Below are 25,296 nucleotides of genomic sequence, written 5' to 3'. Positions count from 1 at the left end.
TTTTTGGATATGGTATCACTAAACCCCTTGTCACTTCTCGCATGTGTTTTTGCGACAAAAAATAGTTTGGGAGACCAGATAGACTCATCCGCGATTCCTCATGATGATAGATAGTGTAGTGTGTGACCCCCTATTGCCGATCAGTCGTGTAGTGTGAATACCACAATGACTTAAAAGACTCTCGATTACAAGAGATCAAGTTGTGTAGTGTGAACTGTCCAGCGATCTGAACAACTTGAAAGTCATGTAGTGTGAATTTGGCATAAGCTAACAATAAGCTGTGGCGACACAAACTGCTAGCATGCCAGCTTACATCTCCCTGCGTGTACCGACGTGTACTTATAACCTCAAATTTGCAAATAAATTACACTAGTACACCTTTATACAAAATAAAAATTAAGAAGAATTTATTTACATTTAAAAAGAACTCCATTTGTTGCTCCACATTTGTTCGCTATATTTGTCATTTTTGTAAAAAAAAATTTGTTCTGCACTGAATGCTGGGATTGCCTTCACTGTTAAAGAAGCATCGAATACTCCCTTATTATTCAGTCAGATTACTGCTTAGAATTAGGGCACCTCGGCACCCAGGTGGCACAGCGGGATATTCCATTAGCGCACCAGCTCCGACATTCTGAACTCCTCGGTTCAAAACTCAACTGGGCGCCATCGAACAGGCATAACTGGCAGTACCTGCAGGACGGTATGACCGGACTATGTGGGCGGGGTCTTCAAACACTGCGTAAGGACCCTGATTCGCACATAGAGAGGTGTCTGTGCAGTGTGCATAAGTGAAAAGGGTTCAGCTAAGGGTTGCATGCGGGTTGGAGAAGGTGTGGGCAGCAATATACCCACCTCGACTGCAATTAGGGATCCCCCAGCAGCGGAAGACAAACTGACTACGCTAAATTGGGAGAAAATTGGAGAAAAACGTATAAATAAATAGAAAAAAGAGTAGGTTTAAGGTATTTTAAGGTGTCGGAGGGGGAGTGTGTCAGTCTGATTGTATAACAGAGTTTCAGGTTGAATTTCTTGAGGCGTTGGACTGTGTTTAAAGACAACAGTTTTCTGAAGTACTCCCAAGCCAATGTGTCTATATTTATCACAGTAGCATAGCAATTTCTCATGTAATGCTGTCTAAGAGCTCAACGGTCATGCAGGTTCACCAGTGGTTTTCAGCATTTTAAGGTATTTGAAAAATGTAGACAGCTGTTTTTCATGAGTGTGTAGGATCAGGTAAGTGATGTGTATTTAGAGAGCTCACTAGGTTTTCAGGCTTTTGTACTTAAATTTTTACCCGACTAATCATGGCAGATCTGGCAGCAATTACTCTCCTAGGAAATGCATTCATTTAAAAATGCTAATTGCACTTCTTTGCATAATGTAGACACATTATATGTTTAGAGTTTTTATTCATTTATATCTTGTTTTATGATCATGTTAATGGTGCTATAATTATTATAGCCCTGTTGTTTTGCTGGAAGTGCTGCACGTTGATTTTTAATGCAGGATGTTCACAATAAGAACAGACAATGATGAAGCAACTATAGCATACTGGCTAATTAAGAACACGCCTCAGCAAACAGCTTGCTCCTCACAGTTCACCAAGTACACTGTGTAAATAAATGCTAATTGTTTAACTGAACACTGCTTTGTATTCCTGCATGGCAATTATCTTTTACACATTTGTTTGTGCTAATTGAATTACACCCTCATGGCCAAATGTATGTGGACGCACAAACCATCCTCCCTGTAGACATTATGGACATATGAAGCCTCCTCATTATACAGCCAAGCAGAAATGAAAAATATGCAGCGTGTAAACATACACGCACACACACACAGGCGGCATGGGTAGCCCTGTCGCGACACAGCAAGAAGGTCCTGGGTTTGATTCCCAGGTGGAGCGATCTGTATCATTTTAAGTGGAGTTTGCATGTTCTCCACGTGTCTGCGTTGGTTTCTTCCTAAAGCCCAAAGACATGTTTTCACTGATCAACTTTATTGTATTTTGTAAATATAAACACATTTAGATTTGATGTCTGCAACACACTCCAAAAAAGTTGGGACAGTGGCAAAATAAGAGTAAAAAGTGTATAGATTTTCTTTAGTTACACCGTTCCACAATAAGCAGGTGAATTGGTATCAGTTAAAGGAACCATGATGGGTATAAAAGGAGGATCCACCAAGGGATCAGTCTTTACTAGCAATGACGGGTGGTGGCTCACCACTTTGTGCCAAAATTCAGGAGAGAAGTGCCAAAAATAACATTTCTTATTGCAGTATTGCAAATGGTCTTTTACCATTCTCTGTTCATAATATTGTGTAAAGATTTAGGTATTCTTGAGAGGTCTCTCCAGTCTGTGTAGGGCAAAGCCGGAAACTGTTGAGTCTACATGACCTTTGATCTCTGAGACAGCATTGCATTAGAAACTGTCATGCTACAAAAAATAGCATGATAAATATAGCCACATTGGCTATAGTACACATGGGAGTACTTCAGAAAACTATTATCTCTTAACACAGTCCAACGCCGCATCAAAAAATTCAACCTGAAACTCTGTTATACAGTCAGACTGACACACGCCCCCTTCGACACGTGTGCAGTAGCCGACTGCATCTTTTCACCTGCGCGAGGCGAGTTCATATGCGGATCAGCCTTGTGCACGGAGAGCCACACCCTGATCAATGCATTATCCCTCAACTCTGTGCAGGCGCCATCAACCAGCCAGCAGAGGTCTTAATTGCATCAGTTATGAGGTTCCATCTGGCACCCCCCTTGAACAATCGTTGTTTGTGTAGGTGCTCAGCCTGCCGGATGGCAAAGCTGAGTTTCGAACGAGTTCGAAATGTAAGCTCTGATGTGCTAGCGTGTTTTACCGCTGTGCCACCTGAGCGCTGTCGTACTGGGTCATTCTATAATTTGGGGTACATTTCACATCACCAAAAAAGTACAAAAAACAATGTTCTCTCTCAATAGAACAATCAGTGGTTCAAGTTAATATATTCCTTTAGTGTAACATATCCACTATTAACATTTTGTATTTTTTATTTTATTTTAAAGGGACAGTAGATGTAGACTACTAGGTAACTTAGTTGACAGGTAACATAGTTGACAAGTTCCCTATTTTGACCCATAACTTCAGTGGTAGACCTTGCCTGGCTGACCACATGTCATTTCTTGAACAGAATAATGTCTAATTTGAACATACATTTGAATTAAAATTATAAAAAAAATTGTAACTATAACAATGTATGTAACATAGTTGACGGTCAATTAATATACTCATTGACAATGTTCTATTATAGATAAAATATTTAAAAAAGAGGACACTTACCACAGTTTGTTCAATATACTGTGCTCTCTACAGAGAAAAATTATATCATGTAATGCTGGTCACATAGTTTTAGAACAAACCATTTTTGAGTTGCTGAGTGGAGTTCTGTTAGTAACATAGTTGACAGAACTTTTGCGGACATTAATAAATAAAGATATTTAAATTATTTAATAGAGAAACTCAATTTAAAAAATATTATTTTTCTTTAGTATTTAAACTTTTTTAATAAATAAAAAAATAGATGTTGTTGCCCTTAATGATTTTATTCATTATTTTGAAACCAAGGCACCCTCAACTTAAAAAACGGACACAGCAAAAATTGTTCATTATAAAACGGATAGTTCCGGTCCTAAAATCTGATTGGCTGAGCCGCGTTCGAAGCCGTTGTAAAATCCCCGATAAACGCACACCTATGACCACCTCACATCATTCCATATTAATACGCCACTGAATAGAAAAAATTAATGTTATTTTCGCCCTCATGTTGCCTAGCAACACTGTTAATCGAACTATTTTGCGTCGCGGAAGAATGCTTTATTGTAAGTTTATACACAATAAATACATTTATGAATTAAACATTGTTGTATTTATTATATTTTATGTTGACCGCCGTTTTATAAAAGCAATAAGCCACTCGAGACCGTGCATTACTGTTATGATTTTAGCACGGGGAAAGAAGTTTTAGGCACTCCGCTTCGCGTCGTGCCAAGAACGTCATCCCCGTGCTAAAATCACAGTAATGCACGGCCTCTCGTGGCTTATTGCTTTATTTAGGAACATCATGACAAATTTCAAGCTAAATGAAGCATAGGATGCACATAATGTTTTTGTGATATTACAACATGTTTTCCATTAATAGCTAAAATATGACATTTTTAAAGAAAATAGTTAGAATAAATATAATTATTATCATTGGACATGGAATGTACCCCAAATTATAGAATGACTCTACTATTCTATGCAGAAACGCCTCAGTGTCGTTTTCATCCAAAGATGAAAGGACAGTCCAGACTGTTATCAGTGAAAAGTGCAAAAGCCAACATCTGTTATCTTATCGGGGTGTGCACCAGTGTCCATGTGATGCTGAATTGCACTAGTGTGAAGGTAACATTGATGCAGAAGTGTATATTGTACATTCTGCCATCAAGACGGCATCTTTTGTCTTGTTGTCCATGATTATTTCAGCAAGACGATATTAGGTGTTATTCTTTACGCGCTACAACTGTAGACACTAAATGTGTGTGCTTGACTAGCCTGCCTGTAATCTAGATCTGTCTCTTGTGGAAAATGTATGGCATAGCTTGAAAAGGAGAACCAGACTAAGGCAACCACTGACGGTTTCTTTTGATCATTTTTTACATGGCTGTTGACAGATGACGTGGTTTGTAATTGGTGCTTTATAATGCTGTAATTAGCCACTAAAGTAACACAGAAAATAAATTCTAGCCATAAATCAGAGCACATGGGTAGCCGCTGTACTCAAATAGACTGTGTCATTAGAGAACACTTGAATTTAGTAGGGAGCCCACTGTGTGCCAAGAAAACTTTCCCCACACAATTACACCACCGCCACCAACCTAAACTGCCAACACAAGCAGATTGGGTCCAAGCAGATGACTTTAGCCTGTTTGAACTTAATTTTGACCGCACCATCTGCATGTTGTCCAGATACTGTTTTTAATCTTCAGCTGTCCAGTTTTAGTAAGCCTGTACTCACTCCAGCTTCTGATGCCTATTATTGGCTGACAACAGTGCAAGTGGTAGCCCATCTGCCTTAGGGTTTAAAGTGTTGTGCTTTTTATATGTGCACTCAAGCCACTTCATTAGGAATACTTGTTCACCTGCTCATTTAGGTAGTAATTAAATCAGCCAGTCATGTGGCATCAGTGCAATGCATAAATCATAGAGATGTAGCTCAAGAGCCTGAGTTAATATAACATCAAGCATCAGAATAAGAACTAAATGGGAACTGACTGTGGCCTTGGCATGAGACCGTTGAGCTCCTGGGGTTTTAACAATTTTTGGTTATCATTTCATAAAGAATTAACAATGTTCTAAGAGCAAAGTGGAGTAGTAAGAAGTGGTCAGAGATTATATATGTGAGCTTAGTTAATTAACCAATAAAACACTGGAACCAGATCATGTATTATTCAAACTCATTATGTGGTCAGGCCTCGGTTGTGCAAGGACATTAACTTGGTCAGAAAAGTTACAATAAAGCCCACGCTAATTAATTTGTTAATTAAATAACTGTTATTTCTAGGACGTTTCATAAAGCCAGCCATCCAGCATCGTCCTTCAACCATGACACAAATAACCATCAAATCTACTCTGAAAGTGTCTATTTCTGTATCTGTGTTTAGCTGTATTTTCACTGTGTGGTGGTTCTACTTTTAAACTTGTGTTAGACAGCTCGGGTTCTGAGAAATTCTGAGAATCCGCTACTCCTGGAGAGTCGTTGATTAATGCACTAAAAGAACGACACAGGAACACTAAACCTCTCTTAATTATTACTGCTCATATGTTCTCTCCACTAGTGAAATTCCTCACTCATTGTTGTAATACAATAAGTCACATTAAGCTTTGTTCACATTAAGTTCGAACTGTCTTAGTCGCATTTACCGCGTCATATTAAACAGTTAATTTCATTGGAGGTGCTTTGGAAAGATCAGTGGCAAACTCAATCAGGTGAACTTTGAGCGCTGCGGCAAGTGCAAAAATCGCAAGCCCAATGCGGCAAAGGTGCATGGTGCGCGCTGCTTAGGGAAGCGCAGTGGCAAGACCGCCACACTATATAGGAAACAACAGTGGTTTTATGGCTTTGCATGTGAATGCACCCTAAGCATCATGTAGCTAGAAATTATTATAGAATGGTCTAAACCTGTGTCACTGGAAAGGTGTACTTTAGTGCACTTTAGCTTTTTTATTTTTTGAAGAAGTAAAGCTGTAACAGTGTAGTGTGTTAAAAACATAGCTTGAAAGTTGTGGGCACAGTGGTGCAGCTAATAGGGTGACTGAATTGGTTGAGAGATGTGATGTGTCCTTGAGCATTTTCACTAAGTACTTCTTTTGCCTTCCACTTACCAAGTGCATGCAGAAGGAGCATTTGTTCTTTTGAATTGGTCTGATGTGTGTAAGTGTGAATGTGTATTGCCCCGTGATGTATTGGTGTCCTGTCCTGGGTGTATTTCTTTTTTGGTTTCACTGGGACCCAGTTTAATAGCAACATGTGCTTGTATTTGAAATCAGATGGAATGTTTTAAGTGTATTATCACATTTAAGTTTTCAGGTTTGCACAATTCACAGGGTCCTACTAACTGTATTTGAGTTGTATGTAGTATTGTAGTAAGCCTAAAAAAATTTTTCCAGTCAGGTTTTGAAGCTGAGCCTTTTAAGACAGTGGGTCTGTCTGAAAACCTAGTGAGCTGCCTTGCTGTCGAAGTAGAATGGATTCTAATAAGACATTATTTGGACACATAGACAGCAATTACGGCGATTACCTCACCATACGTTAGCCTCAGGCCATTCAAACCAATGGGCTGAGGTGGCACAACCCACTAGCATGCCAGCTTCCTCTGTGTACCGAAAATGGTTAAATTATCACTGACAAAACCCCCGATTTTGCAAATAAATCACACATGTGCACCTTTATACAAATGAAAACTCAATGACAAATTATTTACATTTAAAAATAACTGATTGCTCCGCATTTGTCCACCATAGGTTTACATTTTTGGCATTTAGCAGACGCCTTTATTCAAAGCAACTTACATTACAGTTACAGTATACAGTCTGAGCAATTGAGGGTTAAGGGCCTTGCTCAAGGGCCCAACAGCAGCAACCTGGCGGTGATGGGGTTTGAACCATCAACCTTCTGATTACTAGCCTAGTACCTTAACCACTAGGCTACAGCTTGACTAACATATTTGTAATTTTTGTGAGAAAAGTTGTGCCGCTCTAAATGCTGGGATTTTGTTCACCGCTAAAAAAACATTGGTTGCTTGCTTGTTATTCAGTCAGTTTATAGTTTCAAAATAAGGCACCTTAGTAGGCAGCATCTTGGGACTGCGCGTAGGATGACGTAAAATGCGTCTATGTAGACTAGGGGTTTTCAACCTGTGGGGCGTACCTGTTCAGGGGGGCGCAACATTACGAGCTTTTTTTTTTTACTTCTAAAACTAAAGCAATTCATTTTTCACCCACAGGAGACATATTTGATTAGTCTCACTGACCACGTTTAATGTTATCCAGTTCATTCTGAAAAAAATATCGTTGGCAAAACATAAAAATAGGGCTAACAGTGAAGATAAATCGCTGACCAAAACAGTGACCGCTGTTATAGGATATGGGTATGTGTGTCTTTAAGAGAGGTGTATAGTGGGGGATGCTCTGTTCACAGTACCGCTACATGTGAGTCAGGAGTCGATTTTTACGAATCGAAGCTTGTGCATGTTCTGAGTTTCTCTCCTCAGTCAGCTCTCTGTTTTTACTGGTTTTAAATAAACACCAGCTACTACCAAACATTTTGTGTGACTTGCTTTTCTTACAGGTGGAAGGCTTAAATAAACTGGTTATTACTGGTTATTTTCTGTCAGTCAAAGCAGAGAATCCTGAACTAGCAAATTTAGCAATTGATGTACTTTTGCCTCTACTTGACTCTGCGAAGTAACGTTTTCTGCTCTCATCTACATCAAAAGCAAATACAATTACGACTAGTTGTAAATGAAATTAAACCACAGATTTATGTTATGTGCTTGCAGAAACAGGCCCAGCCGTTGCATTGAATAAGACAGGATTGTATTATCTTTTTAACCCTTTGATGCACAAGCTAAGCAAACGTCTTCTAATGCACAACATGGGTGGAAAATGACCCATATTCGTTTCCTATGTTATTTCATGTATTACTGAGTATCTTTTTGGTATATATTTTGAAACCATTTCACCATTTAATGTTCCATACTAGAATATGTTAACAGCTAGCAAGCTAATAGTATTGGACATATTCAAGATTCAAGAGCCTAATCTTTGGTTGTCTTTCAAAAGATCAGTAAATATGTTTCTGACTACAAACACTTACAAATGTCAGTAGTTCCTGTCAAATTCCATAGTAAATACAAGTGTCATTTTTCACCCATGTTGTGCATTAGAAGGGTAGTGATACAAAAATGATTTTTATTAAAAAAACAAAAAATATAAAACTGAAATAAGGATTTGTGATTAAAAACAAGTTAATTGAGGAATTCATGAAAGCTTGAATGATGAAATTAATTTATTGCAAAGATATAGAAAATAAAAACTCAGTCGGACCCAGGTTGTGCATCAAAGGGTTAAAGTAAATATTTCAATCAGCAAAATTGCGTATGTATGATGTGCACAACGTTAACTATATCATTTTACCTTGTCAAGAGCTTTCACAATGGTTTCTGTGCGAGGGTTGATGGGGGGGGGGGGGTCTGCAAGTGCAAGGTCGGCACACGGAAGGGGGCGCATGCCCAAAAAGGTTGAAAACCCCTGATGTAGATAGCTCACCAGCTTTTTAATAAAATACCTCAAAAACTGGATTGTGAGTAGAAAAGAGTTTTAATCTTGTCTGCAGAGAAGGATCGTACCGACAGTCTTACAAAGAGGCTCTGTAAATGTGATAGCACAGGAAATAATAAACACCCTTATATACTTTCTTCAGTGGCCTTGTAGGACAGTGGAAGATTTTACTGTTAGTGCATAGGAACTGGTCTAAATCAGCTAGAACTGAGTTTTGGACATCATACAATGCAATTGAGGCAGTTCTTATCATATACACCACATACACATCCATCATCATCATCATGATATGTTCAGCTTATCCGTTCAGGGTTGCGGTGGCAACAGTGCAAGCAAAGAGTCCCAGGCATTTCTCTCCCCCGCCGTTTCTACCAGATCTCCAGGACCTCCACCCAGTCGGCCGTGCCTGGTATACTTCCAAAGTGAGGCGTCCAGGAAGCATCCTTATCAGATGCCCGAACCACCTCAACTGGCTCCTCTCCACGTGAAGGAGCAGCGGTTCTACTCCGAGCTCCTCCCGTATTGCTGAGCTCCTCACCCGATCACAGAGAGTATGCCCAGCAGCCCGCCAGGGAAAGCTCATTTCAGCCTCTCGTTATTTCGGTCATTACCCAAAGCTCGTGACCATAGGTGAGGATAGGGACATAGATTGACCGATAAATTGAGAGCTTTGCTTTGCAGCTCAGCTCACTCTTTACCACAATGGTCCAGTAAAGTGACCGCATAACTGCAGACACCACACCCAACCTACAGTCGACCTCATGATCCTTCATCACATGTGTCGTGAAAAGACCCAAGATATTTGAACTCCTTCACTTGGGGTATGTTCTCACCTCCTACTCGCAGGCAGTATGCCATCTTTTTCTGGGAAATAACCATGGCCTCAGACTTTGAGGTGCTGATCTGCATACCTGCCGCTTTACACTTGGCTGCAAACCGCTCAAGTGCACACTGGAGGCCCCCACATCCAGTAACATTCTACTGGAGCAGTATTCTTGGAATATTGGAATCTACTGGCAATCTACCCTAACCTAAGTACATCTACATGTTCTAAGTAGTAATAGATTATGTATGAATACTTCTTGTGTAAATTAACATTTTTCCTTCACAAACTACATCTACACTGATCAGCCATAACATTAAAACCACCTCCTTGTTTCTACACTCACTGTATATTTTATCATCTCCACTTACCCATATAGAAGCCCTTTGTAGTTCTACAATTACTGAGTGTAGTCCATCTGTTGCTCTGCATACTTTTTTAGCCTGCTTTCACCCTGTTCTTCAATGGTAAGGACCCCCACAGGACCACCACAGAGTAGGTATTATTTAGATGGTGGATCATTCTCAGCACTGCAGTGACACTGACACGGTGGTGGTGTGTTGGTGTGTGTTGTGCTGGTATGAGTGGATCAGACACAGCAGTGCTGCTGGAGCTTTAAAATATTGTGTCCACTCACTGTCCACTCTATTAGACACTCCTACCTAGTTGGTCCACCTTGTAGATGTAAAGTCAGAGACGATCACTCATCTATTGCTGCTGTTTGAGTTGGTCATCTTCTAGACCTTTATCAGTGATCACAGGATGCTGCCAACGGTGTGCTGTTGGCTGGATATATTTGGTTGGTGGACTATTCTCAGTCCATCAGTGAGGTGTTTAAAAACTCCATCAGCGCTGCTGTGTCTTATCCACTCATACCAGCACAACACACACTAACACACCATCACCATGTCAGTGTCACTGCAGTGCTGAGAATGATCCACCACCCAAATAATACCTGCTCTGTGGAGGTCCTGTGGGGGTCCTGACCATTGAGTAACAGCATGAAAGGGGGCTAACAAAGCATGCAGAGAAACAGATGGACTACAGATGCTCCTATATGGTAAGCGGAGCTGATAAAATGGACAGAGAGTGTAGAAACAAGGAGGTGGTTTTAATGTTATGGCTGATCAGTGTATGTTGACCTCTGCTGTAATTCAGAGCTGTAAGTGCTGCAGGGTGTCTCAAGTGCTGGGCATTCCTATGAGAGAATTCAGATCGAGTCGACCCTCGCAGGTCATAAGAAGAGATTGAATAAAGTGCCATGGTTAAATAAGCTGGTAATGATTTATGGGAGAATGAAACAAAACAGTCAGCACTTTCACACTGCTGATGTTCACTGGCACTTGAGCTTATCGATTATAAGTATTTTTCTCTGGAGAACACTTTGTAATAACCGTTTGATCAATGTTGGACAGGAAACGCATTTCACAGTTCCCTTGTAGAGCAACTACAGACCTCTGCAGTGTTATTATTTTCAGATAGCTGGAACACACACTGCACACATACTTATGGCCATTGTGGCTGTCCACAGCAGCACGCAAAGCCATTTTAGATCTCATCTGTCGAAAGCGAGCCAGCTCTGGTGGCTCTGAGTACTGTTTTTATGATTTTTAATTGTACTCTAGCATATGCCATGTCCCAGCTCTAACAGATCAATAGCGCTCTGTGTGGAACCAGAGTGCTGACCAGTGATTAATCATTCCCCACATCTCTTTTGTGCCACCCATCAGTATAGCCATCTAAGACTGCCAAGACCTTCTTTGTCAATACTGGCAAGCGTTCTGCATGCATTGGCTTACCTGCTAATGAAAAGCCTGCTGATAATTAAATCCACTGCACATGTACCATCATTGCAGCATTTTACTGAGTTGTGTTGATAGTTAATAGTGGAAACCTGGCAATGAAGGGGCTAAAACCAATGACCATATACACTGATCAGCCATAACACTAAAACCACCTCCTTGTTTCTACACTCACTGTCCATTTTATCAGCTCCTCGTACCATATAGAAGCACTTTGTAGTTCTACAATTACTGACTGTAGTCCATCTGTTTCTCTGCATGCTTTGTTAGCCCCCTTTTATGCTGCTCTTCAATGGTCAGGACCACTACAGAGCATTCTCAGCACTGCAGTGACACTGACATGGTGGTGGTGTGTTGTGCTGGTATGAGTGGATCAGACACAGCACCACTGATGGAGTTTTTAAACACCTCACTGTCACTGCTGGACTAAGAATAGTCCACCAACCAAAAACATCCAGCCAACAGCGCCCCATGGGCAGCGTCCTGTGACCACTGATGAAGGTCTAGCAGATGACCAACTCAAACAGCAGCAATAGATGAGTGATCGTCTCTGACTTTACATCTACAATGTCAACCAACTAGGTAGGAGTGTCTAATAGAGTGGACAGTGAGTAGACACGGTATTTAAAAACTCCAGCAGCACTGCTGTGTCTGATCCACTCATACCAGCACAACACACACTAACAGACCACCACCATGTCATTGTCACTGCAGTGCTGAGAATGATCCACTATCTAATTAATACCTGCTCTGTGGGGGTCCTGACCATTGAAGAACAGCATGAAAGGGGGGTAAAAAAGGATGCAGAGAAACAGATGGACTACAGTCAGTAATGGTAGAACTACAAAGTGCTTCTAAATGGACAGTAAGTGTAGAAACAAGGAGTTGCTATGGCTGATCAGTGTAATTACAAGCAGAACCTTAATTGCTAAGCTGCAGTTGATCTCACAGTATTAGATTTAAATTGAGACTACTTAAAATTTATGGCTTTGTAATTAGCTATGCTGCAGTTTCTGGTACACTACAGAGAAATACACTGTATGGTCAAAAGTATGTGGACACCCTACATAATTTTTAAATAATTTATAGAGAATCAGCTACAGCTATTGCTTCAGGTGTATAAACTTAATTATGTAAAATTAATCAAATGTCTCCAACTCTGTGAGAACAGTTTGGACTTTCTTTCATTCTTATTGAACACCTTTATGAACACTTTTTGAACCTCAATTACAGTTCTTACTGAAACACTTCAAAATATTGTGGAAAGCTTTGCCAGCAGAGTGACGGCTAGTATAACCCCCAAATAGTAAAGTGCATAAAAACCAGGGCAGGGGGAACAGGTGCACTGGGGCCCATGGCAGGAGGGGGCCCTTCACGACATAATACCCCCCAACCGCACTTCCCCCCATTGGCTGCACTCGCCAGGTTGTTATTATTATAATACAATATTTTCTTTAAGTAAAATGTTAAAATAACTAAAAGACACTGAATCAGAAATCAGTAGTGGTGGGCGGATCGATCCAAATATCGATAGTATCGATACCAACGTTGGTATCGGAATCAGATCGATTCTAGCGTGATGGGATCGATACTTTAGTTTCAGTTTTTTCTCCGCTACATTCAGTACGTTCCTCCTGTTTTATCCAAAAGTAGATGTTTACTCCTCCCTGCTCCTCTGTGTTTTATTGTCGTGCCGTCACGTGACTAAGCAACACAGAGAAAATACACACAGCAGTGAGAGGCAGAGAGAAAAGTGGATATTTTCATCAGTAAATTAAAAACAAGTTTTAAAACATTTGTTCTTCAGTTATAATGTTGTACTGTACTTTGTTTTAAGCCAGATAAGAAGTGCAGTGAAAGGAATTAATTTAGTTTAATTATATCATTTTTTATGAACAAAAACCTTTTACTTAAAAACAGAATTGACGTTTTTTAACATTTTCTGTACTATTTTACAAAAAGCCAGAGAGTGCAGTGAGAGTAGGGATTATGTTTTCTTATTATATAATTGTTTCTCAACAAAAACCCCAGACTTCATTAAAGTTTATTACATTAATAAAATTACTTTTTATTCACCTAAAAACTGTAGTGGGTTTTCACATGCACATGATTAACTAATGAACACAAACTCATTTATTATTATTTAATATAGCATACTGATGATACATTCACTTCATAAATCATGACACACTGCTCTTCCCTGCATAAAAATAAATAAGCTGCTTTATAAGTAAAAAGTATCGGTATCGGATCGATATCGGCGAAACTGGCCCTGTAATTACTTGGTATCGGATCAATACCAAATTTTGCAGTATCGCACACCACTAGAAATCAGAATACATGTATCTGTCTGTCTCTCTGAAATTTGTTGAGGGGGCCCAAAATGTTTTTTGCACTGGGGCCCATGAGCTCCTAGTTACGCCACTGCCCTGCTGTACATATGCAGTATGTTAGCCTTAATAATTAAGTGGGTTTTCTACTACTTTATTTTATTTCTGGAGAGGTGATGTGTCTTTTTGAAGTTAGAACTTTTGGTAACAAAATTTCATGTTTTCTAATAAACATAAATTATACATGTGATTTTATGCTCCTAAACACTATGAATGGAAATTTATTTTATATTATTTTAGTAGGATGGATTTTTAACGTCATGATTTACAAACTGGTCACATTCATGACAGAACAGGTAGTTACTGGTTACACAAGATTTATCAGTTCAGGTCTTTAATGTCAAACACAGTCGTATACAGTTTTGTATCTCCGATTCACCGTACTTTAACTTTTTACTTTTACACATTTGTTGTACTGTGGAGGAAACCGGAGCACCCGGAGGAAACCCACACAGACACAGGGAGAACATGCAAACTCCACACAGAAAATACACAGACCACCTGGAAATCGAACCCAGGACCTTCTTGCGGTACCTATGGCCTCACAGCAAGAAGGTCCTGGTTTTGATATCCACCGAGCCACTGTGCCGCCTCCTGTGAAAGAAACACATTTAAGTTAAAATGCAGCACTGTAAACAAAATATAAGTCAATTTCAAATGATCACAAACGGTATACTACTGTACTAAAGAGTATGTCGTAATATTTATGACACCATTGATTTTGCACTAGACTGCCATTCCTTTAGGTGCCCGATGTGCAGTTTGGGATGCACACTTGATTAGCTTTACCTACATATAATGCTTAAGCTTTGAATTTCAAATAAAATCGTTACCATTTTGTTGTTTGATTAATTGGTAAAACAAAATAAAGTCTTCAAGAGTGTTTGTTTGTTTATTAGGATTTTAACGTCATGTTTTACACTTTTGGTTACATTCATGACAGAAATGGTAGTTACTCATTACACAAGGGGGGTGGCACGGTGACTCGGTGGGTAGCACTGTTGCCTCACAGCAAGAAGGTCCTGGGTTCGATCCCCAGGTGGGGCGGTCCGGGTCCTTTCTGTGTGGAGTTTGCATGTTCTCCCTGTGTCCGCGTGGGTTTCCTCCGGGTGCTCCGGTTTCCTCCCACAGTCCAAAGACTTGCAAGTGAGGTGAATTGGAGATACAAAATTATCCACGACTGTGTTCGATATAACCTTGTGAACTGATGAATCTTGTGTAATGAGTGACTACCATTTCTGTCATAAATGTAACCAAAAGTGTAAAACATGACGTTAAAATCCTAATAAACAAACAAACATTACACAAGGTTCATCAGTTCACAAGGTTATATCGAACACAGTCTTGGACAATTTAGTGTCTCCAATTCATCTCACTTGCATGTTTTGGACTGTGGGAGGAAACCAGAGCTCCCAGAGGAAACCCACGTGGACACGGGGAGAACATGCAAACTCCACACAGAAAGGACCCGGACCGCCCCACCTGGGGATCAAACCCAGGACCTTCTTGCCCCTTCAAGAGTGACTTAATTAGATTGAGTCAATGAGTTCCAGAGCTTTGGGGCAGCAGCACTAAAAGATCTGCCTCCCATTGAGGAGAGTCATCAGATGACCTCAGTCTCCGAGGAGGCATGTAGAGGTGCAGAAGGGTTGGGGTACCGCATGGAAGTATTCATATATTTTAGACACTGTGTTCTGAAAGAATGTTAGTAAGGCTTGGCACTGATCAGAAGTATTTGGAGCAGTTGATGTATTGTTTTGAGCTTGGTGTTAATTTATAATGGTAGAATAATAGGTGGAGTGAGCTGCATTAAGGGCACATGATTCATTTGTTTGATTGATTACCAATCAATCGATTTTGCTTATTTGCTGTTGACACAGATTCCTGAGAATAAGTGATATGACAATCATGAATCTACCAGAGCAGTGGGTCAGAAACTAAGAGAGAGAAACGTTTGAAATTAACTACTAGGAAAAACCATGGATGAGTGTTTCTTTCCCTGCTTTTTTTGAAATAACATAATTTATTGTACATGGTAAATGATACCTACTCTGTGTAAGTGGTACAGCGTTCATAAATCTGATTCCTCATATAATACTGCCCCCTGTTGTCCCTCTGAAAAACAACATGCTATTGAGGCTCTTTAAATCATAATAACTGTATTATTGTATACGATGTGATGTGATACACTGTTCAGGGTGTGTTTATGCCTTGCACTCAGAGCTTTCAGGTTCAGGTAGGCTCCAGATCATTTTCTCTTTCTTTGCAGTTGAAATTGTTTAGCAAAGTGGAGCATGTTTTTATTTAATATTTCTCTGTACTATAAACCAGTGGTCCCCAACCACTGGGTCGCAGACCGGTACCGCACAGAAAGAATAAATAATTAGAGATCGCTACAGCATCAGCAATGAAAACACAACTTTTTTTTACAGGTGTTATTGTTTCTAATCACCCCTAGGTGGGAGCAGTGTCTCATTGCAGCGAAAAAAGCTCATTCGTGAGTAGTATTGCTCCCCCCGCCCCCACCGGTCCGTTAAATTATATCTTATATGAAACCGGTCCGTGGTTCAAAATGGGTTGGAGACCACTGCTATAAACCATATATTTTATAAGGTCAGACACGTCCCTGTACCATGACGCTACCACCAACGTATTTTACAGTGTTACCTGACTTATTTGTCTTTTGACTATCTCGATCAAATCAAACCTTTCCTCTTACTTATAGCCCAGATCTTATTTTTCAACACATTATGAGAAGAAACAGTACATTGGAAAAGACAGTTATGCTTGGAATGGTTAAAGGTAAAAAAAAGGAAGAGGATGCCCACCAACAAGATGAGTGAATACAAGTATAGGACCAATGAACAAGCCATTAGGAAGCTTAAATCCAAACAGAAGGCAGAATGTTTTATAAGGATTAATAATAATAAGAGTGGCATGGTGGCTTGGTGGGTAGCACTGTCACCTAACAGCAAGAAAGTTGTGGGTTCTATTTCTAGGTGGAGCAGTCTTGGTGCTTTCTGTGTGGCATTTGCTTGTTCTCCCTGTGTCTGCGTGGGTTTCCTCCCACAGTTCAAAGACATGCAGTCAGGTTAACAGTAGCTACTAAAACTGCTGTGTGTGTGTGTGTGTGTGTGTGTTTACCCTGTGATGGACTGGCGACCTGTTCCGGGGGTTTCCTACTATTCACCAAATTAATCACACATATATATACACACACTCATACAAACATACACACACACTCTACACACACACTCAAACTTGCACAAATACTCACTCACACTTGCACATGCACACACATACACACAATTGCACACACACACACACTTGCACATGCACACACACACACTTGCACATGCACACACACACACACAATTGCAAACACACACACACACACTTGCACACACACACGACCACAGACACAACCAACACAGTCTTGTTCCCTGGACTCTGACAACTTCAACACATACATCTACTTAGTGACTGTATTACTTGCATCTTTGCACAATATTGCAATTTGCACAATATTGCATTTTTGCACCTTACTCTTTTTATATCTTTGCTGCTATAAAAAACGCTACGCTGCTAACTGTATATTAGAATATGTTTTTTACCTCATCTATCATTTACTCGGTACCATTTACTGGCCATCACTACACTTGTCTCTAGTCTTGTCTCTCTTAATTACTTTTTTTAGATGTCTTAAATGTCTTTTGTATTTATTATAATAATTATAATAATAGCTTGGGCCCAGAGACCTTGGCAGCATTCACAATTTGTTTATATTTACAAAATACAAACATGTTGGTCAGCAAAACATTATAAGTAATTTATCTGAACTTATGTCACTTAAATAAAGTTTCAATAGAATCAACATCTTCACATATTTCTGTTTTAATTACATTTTACAATTTAATTAAAACAATTTAATTAATACAATTCTCATATGGAATTGTATTCCTCTCCAATGTGTGTTGCTCTGTAATTCAATCCCTTGTTTTGAATGCTTGTTTGACTGATTCGTTTTGTGCTGAGAATATGTATTATTCACTTATCTAGATTACACCTGGGTCTTTTTGATCTATTACAGTTCCATCTTCTTCCTATCCTGTGGACACCTTATGAGAAATAGTCCTTTCTAGCTTGACTGGTGGACCACAGACAGGATCAAAACAGAAAAAAGTCTGGGAATGTCATTCAATGTACTTTAATGTAATTAATAAAGCCTTTGGTATGTTTATTTCGTTCCCAGGCAAGCTAGTTTCACTAACGCTCAGTTGGGAAAAGACAGTGACAAGTTGAACCAAGAAACTGTGACATCAGGGGAGAGAAAATCCCCAGATGTGCTACAGCTAACTTCTGGAACAGATATTGTTGGACCAAATGAAGTGCTTAACCATGGCTGGGACAACAGTGTAGCATCCTCAGCACAAAAGCTCACTGCAACCGAGCCGGAGCTTAGCATAACCAGTCCGATAGCTGATGAGACACATAGTGTAGGTGTGGAGGAGGTATGTGTATTCAGTCAATATTACATTTATTAATTGTTATTCTTTTTACTTGGTTGGTACAAAAGACTTTCTTGGGCCCAAATGCAGTAGTAAATTATATTTTGTACAATAAACTATCATTAAGGGCGGCATGGTGGCTCAGTGGGTAGCACTGTCGTCTCACAGCAAGAAGGTCCTGGGTTCGATCCCCAGGCGGGGTGGTCCGGCTCCGTTCTGTGCGAAGTTTGCATGTTCTCCCCGTGTCTGCGTGGGTTTCCTACAGGAGCTCCGGTTTCCTCCCACAGTCCAAAAACATGCAAGTCAGGCTAATTGGAGACACTGAATTGCCCTATAGGTGAATGGGTGTGTGTATGTATGTCTGCCCTGTGATGGATTGGCGCCCCGTCCAGGGTGTTACTGTGTGCCCATTGAAAAGCTGGTATAGGCTCCAGCACTCTCCCAAGCCCAACCCCGCAACCCTGATTGGATAAGCAGTTAAGATAGTGAGTAAACATTATCATAGCCCAGTTTCCTGACTGAAAATGAACCAAAAGAATATAAGTGATAATTTTAAGGGGGCCTATAATTGTGGAGTAGTCATCAAACAAAAAAACACACATATTAGTGTATAAATGCAAAGTTATTCATGTCTTGTAATACACAGCCACATTAATGCCATTTTTGGAGCCCAATCAGATTATGGAAATTACCTGAGTGCAATTCATGCCTCAGAAGTTGCCAAGGTTTTCCTAAGTAGTGCTGTTGGGGCTCTTTGGGTGTCTTTAAATTGGCTCTGGTGTATCTCTTTAAAAAACAACTTTAAGTAGCAAAAAAAATCAAATATAAAATATAAACTTCTAAAGCAGATTGATAATTTAATAAGCATTTAATAAGTACAACCCCAAATCAGAAAAAGTTGGGACAGCATGGAAAATGCAAATAATAAAAACAGACTTTCCTACATTCACTTTGACTTTTATTTGATGCAGACAGGATGAACCTGAGATATTTCATGATTTATTTGCTCAAATTTCATTTATTAATAAACATCCATTCCTGCATTTCAGTAAAGCAGTAAAGTAAAGCATTTACCACTTTGTAATGTTGCCATTCCTTTTCACCACACTTAAAAGACGTTTTGGCACCGAGGATACCAAGTGATTCAGTGTTTCAGCTTTTATTTTGTCTCATTCTTCCTGCAAACACGTTAAGATGTGCAACAGTACGGGGTCGTCGTTGTCGCATTTTTCATTTAAAAATTCTCCACACATTTTCTATTGGGGACAGGTCAGGACTGCAGGAAGGTCAGTCCAGTACCCGTACCCTCTTGTTCCACAGACATGCCTTTGTAATGTGTGCAGCATGTGGTTTTGCATCGTCTTGTTGAAAACTGCATGGACGTCCCTGAAAAAGATGACGTCTTGAAGGCAGCATATGTTGCTCTAAGATCTCAATCTACTTTTCTGCATTAATGCATTACTCACTGAAATTCCTCCAGATTCCTTGAATGGTTTAATGATATTATGCACTGTAGAGGGAGAAATATGCAAATCCCTTCCAATCGTTCTTTGAGGTACATTGTTTTTAAACATTTCAATCATTTTCTCACACATTTGTTGACAAACTGGAGATCCTCTGATCATCTTTGCTTATCAAAGACTCAGCCTTTCCTGGATGCTGCTTTTGTACCAAACCATGATTACAATCACCTGTTGACATCACCTGTTTGGAATCACATCATTATTTAGTTTAGTTCACCTCATTACTAGTCCTAAATTGCCCCTGTCCCAACTTTTTTTGGAATGTGTTGCAGGCCTGTAATGCAAGAATGGAGGTATATTAATAAATGAAATGAAGTTGACCAGACAAAACATGAAATATCTTGGGTTCAAACTGTCTGCAATCTAATAAAAGTCAAAGTACATTTAAAGTACTTCACATTTAAGGAACACTTTGCATTTTCCATACTGTCCCAACTTTTTCTGATTTGGGGTTGTATGTAATGTGTACATATACTGTACTTTACTGCAGTTTTACCAGTGTAACATCTTGTTGTAATTTAAATCATTTAAAGTTTTATTTATTAAATAGATTAATAGTAAATAAATGTTAAACATTCAACATAACGACTGTGGGATAGAAAGAAAGTAGAAGTGTGACTAGAAACTTATTATATATATTAAATACTTGTTGAATTGGCATTCTGAATGACATTTAGTTAAAATATTGTAGATATTACACAGTGGTTATCACTGGAAGAGGCACAGGGAAGTAATTATGGGCTTCTCACTGGGGAGAGTATCACAAAAATGCATTTAATTTTAAATTGAAATCAGAAATAATCAAAATCATGTCTGTGAATAAATGTCTGAATAGTTCACTCTTTCCTTCTGTCTTGTTTTCATTTTCTGTCTCCTTTAGATATTTGATATCTTGCCAATATATGGGGTGCTGCAGCCTGGTGATAGTCAGCTAGTAACATTTTCATTCTATGGGCATTCTGATATCAGTGCTCAAGTGCTAGCGTTGTGCAAGGTGAAGGAAGGCCCTACATATGAGATCACTCTGAAGGGAGAAGCTTCCCTGGTCACCTATACTCTGGACACAACTGAGATTGACTTTGGCCATCAGGTGAATGTTTTGAATTGTATGCTTTATAACTAGTGTTTGGTTTTAGACTGGGGTAATACTCGATGTTAACTAAGTGTACAGGTACATAATATAGCTCGTAAGGCCAGTGATAGCTCAGTGGTTAAGGTACTGGACTAGTAAACAGAAGGTTGCCGGTTCAAGCCCCGCCACCACCAAGTTGCCACTGTTGGGTCCTTGAGCAAGGCCCTTAACCCTCAATTGCTCATCGTGTTCCGCTCATTGTGTAAGTCGCTTTGGATAAAAGCGTCTGCTAAATGCTGAAAATGTAAATGTAAATAGCTGCCACACTTTTTTCTGCATTTATTCTGACAGTATTTTACTGTAAGGACTGAGACTGTGCTTTACAATAAAACATTATAATAAACATGATTAAAGTAATGTAAATAAATGATTAAGCTGTGAAGAAGAGCCCTTAACATTAAGGTGCATTTGGAAAGAATTCACAGCGCTTCACTTTTTCCACATCCTTTGCTCAATACTTTGTTGAAGCACCTTTGGCAGCAATTACAGCCTCAAGTCTTTTTGAGTATGATGCTACAAGCCTGGCACACCTATTTTTGGGCAGTTTCTTCCATTCTTCTATGCTAAACCTCTCAAGCTCCATCAGGTTGGATGGGGAGCATCGGTGCACAGCCATTTTCAGATCTCTCCAGAGATGTTCAATCAGGTTCAAGTCTGGGCTCAGGCTGGGCCACTCAAGGACATTCACAAAGTTGCCCTGAAGCCACTCCTTTGTTATCTTGGCTGTGTGCTTAGCGTCGTTGTCCTGTTGAAAGATGAACCTTCACCCCAGTCTGAGGTCCAGAGCACTCTGGAGCAGGTTATCATCAAGGATGTCTCTGTACATTGCTGCAGTCATCTTTCCCTCGACCCTGACTAGTCTCCTAGTTCCTGTTGCCGAAAGACATCCCCACAGCATGATGCTGCCACCACCATTCTTCACTGTAGAAATGGTATTGGCTAGGTGATGAGCGGTGCCTGGTTTCCTCCAGACATGACGCTTGGCATTCAGGCCAAAGAGTTTAATCTTTGTTTCATCAGACCAGAGAATTTTGTTTCTCAAGGTCTGAGAGTCCTTCAGGTGCCTTTTGGCAAACTCTAGACGGGCTGTCATGTGCCTTTTACTGAGGAGAGGCTTCCGTCTGGCCACTCTACCATACAGGCCTGATTGGTAGAGTGCTGCAGAAATGGTTGTCTTTCTGGAAGGTTCTTCTCTCTCTTCACAGAGCAACGCTGGAGCTCTGTCAGAGTGACCATCAGGTTCTTGGTCACCTCTCTGCGCCCTTCTATCCCGATTGCTCAGATCTGGGCAGCCAGGTCTAGGAAAAGTCCTGTTGGTTCCAAACTTCTTCCATTTACGGATGATGGAGGCCACTGTGCTCATTGGGACCCTAAATGCTGCAGAAATGTTTCTGTACCCTTCCCCAGATCTATGCCTCCATACAATCCTTCATGGCTCATTGAGACATTCCGTGTGAACTCCTACCAAACAGCATTTCTGAAATTCTGCATGCATCTTTGGTTTTTCATATTGTAGGAAGATTAAGCTACAAATATAATCTATTTTAAATTTTCAGCTGTTTGACCATGTAGTAGAGGCAGAGGTCACTCTGAGAAACACAGGAAAATTAGACTTTGACTTCAGTGCTCTTCTGGAGGATCAGCATGTGTCATCTAAAGACGTCTTACCTGGAAAACCCCTTGTCATGCCTGCCATGGTGAGATCACAGTATTGTTTTTCTTTACTTTTATTTTTTTGTTTTTATCAACCAATTTATTCTTATCAGGAATTGACCTTTTAGATTGTTTATAAATATATTTATAAATATACAGTATGTGTAATAATACGTTTATAAATTTCATGAACGGGATATTTTTGGCCCAAATAAGAAAAAGCACCATCCAGGTTGTTAGCAGCATGAAGAACAAAAGCCAGTATCTGCATGTACAGTTGTGCTCATACGTTTACATACCCTGGCAGAATTTGTGATTTTTTTGGCCATTTTTCAGGGCCTATGAATGATAATACAAAAACTTTTCTTTTATTCATGGTTAGTGGCTGGGTGAAGCCATTTATTATCAAACAATAGTGTTTGCTCTTTTTAAATCATAATGACAACAGAAACTACCCAAACGACCCTGATCAAAAGTTTACAAACCCTAGTTCTTAATACCGTGTATTGCCTCCTTTAACATCAATGACAGCTTGAAGTCTTTTGTGGTGGTTGTGGATGAGGCACTTTATTTTTTCAGATGGTAAAGCTGCCCATTCTTCTTGGCAAAATGCCTCCAGTTCCTGTAAATTCTTGCATGAACTGCAGGTTTGAGATCTTCCCAAAGTGGCTCAATGATATTGAGGTCAGGAGACTGAGATGGCCACTCCAGAACCTTCACTTTTTTTCTGCTGTAGCCAATGACAGGTCGACTTGGCCTTGTGTTTTGGATCATTGTCATGTTGGAATGTCCAAGTGCTTCCCATGCGCAGCTTCCGGGCCGACGAGTGCAAATTTTCCTCCAGTATTTTCATCTTGCCATCAATTTTGACCAAGTTCCCTATGCCTGTGTAGCTCACACATCACCAGAACATTAGTGATCCACCTCTGTGTTTCACAGTAGGGATGGTGTACTTTTCATCATAGGCCTTGTTGACTCCTCTCCAAATGTAGCGTAAATTTTGGTCTCATCATTCCAAATAACTTTGTTCCAGAAATTTTGAGGTTTGTCTCTGTGCTGTTTGGCATATTGTAAACGGGCTGCTTTGTGGCATTGGCGTAGTAACGACTTTCTTCTGGCGACTCGACCATGCAGCCCATTTTTCTTCAAGTGCCTCCTTATTGTGCATCTTGAAACAGCCACACCACTTTTTTTCAGAGAGTCCTGTATGTCAGCTGACATTATTTGTGGGTTTTTCTTTGCATCCCGAACAATTTTGCTGGCAGTTGTGGCTGAAAGTTTTGTTGGTCTATCTGACCTTGGCTTGGTTTCAACAGAATCCCTAATTTTACACTTCTTAATCAGAGTCTAAACACTGCTGATTGGCATTCTCAATTAATTGGATATATTTTAATATCCCTTTCCTGTTTTTTAAAGTTCAACTATCTTCTCCTGCAGATCCTTTGATAATTATTTTGCTTTCCCCATGGCTCGTAATCCAACAACGTCAGTGGCAGCACTGGATGAAACATGCAGGGGTCTGTCTGGAGCCCAGGAACTCAACAGTTTCTGTTGTCATTATGATTTAAAAAGGGCAAACACTATTGTTTGATAATAAATGGCTTCACCCAACCACTAACCATGAATAAAATAAAAGTTTTTGTATTATCATTCATAGTCTCTGAAAAATGGCCAAAAAAATCTGAAATTCTGCCAGGGTATGTAAACTTATGAGCAGAACTGTATAGGGAACTTGAACTTGTGAGAGCAAGAGAAGTGTGTCTTCATGTATCTGATAGTTATGTTTATGTTTATGCTGTGTCTCATCTAAAGGGTCACGTTAAGGCAAATGAGGAAATCAAACTCACTGTCTACTACCTTCCCGGAATCCCAGAGGTTTTCCAGAAGACTTTCCAAATACAGGTGGCTTTTCTTCCTCTAGAAACTATCACACTGAGAGGAGAGGGCATCTTTCCTAGAGTGTGCCTGGACCTACCCAGAAGTCTGAGTAAGAGCTCACTGACCAATGCTGCTGACCATATACTGATATAGTCAAGGTGTTGATTAGTCCATCTACTTTCCACTTCATATTAATGCTCTGATAATAATCAGAGGGATAGTTAGTCTCTTTTTGGATCTGTCTCCTAACCTGGGCCTTTTTACAACTTTTAAAAGCACATTTCTAACCTGGTATAGAAGAATATAATTAGTTTTGTTTTGTTTTTTCTTGTATTTATTTAGATTTTTTCTTGTATTTTATTAATGCATTTTCCCTTTTTCTCCCAGTTTAGCATAGCCAATTAGTCCTCCGCTGCTGGGGGACCCCTATCGCAGCTGAGGAGGGTATATTTCCCTGACACACGCTCCCTCCGATGTGTGTGCAGTAAACCCATACTGTGCATATTCACCCATACTGTGGTGGATTTGCATGTGAGGCCAGTCTCATGCAGAGTCATGTTCTGATCTCCGTGTTCCTCCACTTCTGTACAGCCTCTGGCTACTAACTAGTGTCCTTACACAGGGTCAACGACCCCACCCATTTTTAGTCTGGTCTTTTACCACCCAGCAGACTAGTGGCCCATTTTGTCTGCTGCAGGTACTGCCAAC

At 40.0% G+C, this 25,296-nt stretch overlaps 1 protein-coding gene across 1 annotated transcript in view; it reads left to right on the top strand.

The window, feature by feature from the left end:
• Nucleotides 1-25,296, top strand: part of hydin (HYDIN axonemal central pair apparatus protein) — a 262,192-nt gene that overhangs the window by 131,300 nt on the left and 105,596 nt on the right. The window contains exons 24-27 of the mRNA XM_063004123.1: nt 18,147-18,405; nt 20,806-21,015; nt 22,614-22,754; nt 24,523-24,697. Of these exons, the coding sequence (XP_062860193.1) occupies nt 18,147-18,405; nt 20,806-21,015; nt 22,614-22,754; nt 24,523-24,697 (785 nt within the window). The remainder of the gene's footprint in view (nt 1-18,146; nt 18,406-20,805; nt 21,016-22,613; nt 22,755-24,522; nt 24,698-25,296) is intronic.

Source organism: Trichomycterus rosablanca, chromosome 11, assembly GCF_030014385.1.
Source record: "Trichomycterus rosablanca isolate fTriRos1 chromosome 11, fTriRos1.hap1, whole genome shotgun sequence".
NCBI classification, from domain to species: domain Eukaryota; kingdom Metazoa; phylum Chordata; class Actinopteri; order Siluriformes; family Trichomycteridae; genus Trichomycterus; species Trichomycterus rosablanca.
Note: the sequence above shows the minus strand (reverse complement) of the source record. Positions and strands in the feature narration are given on the sequence as shown.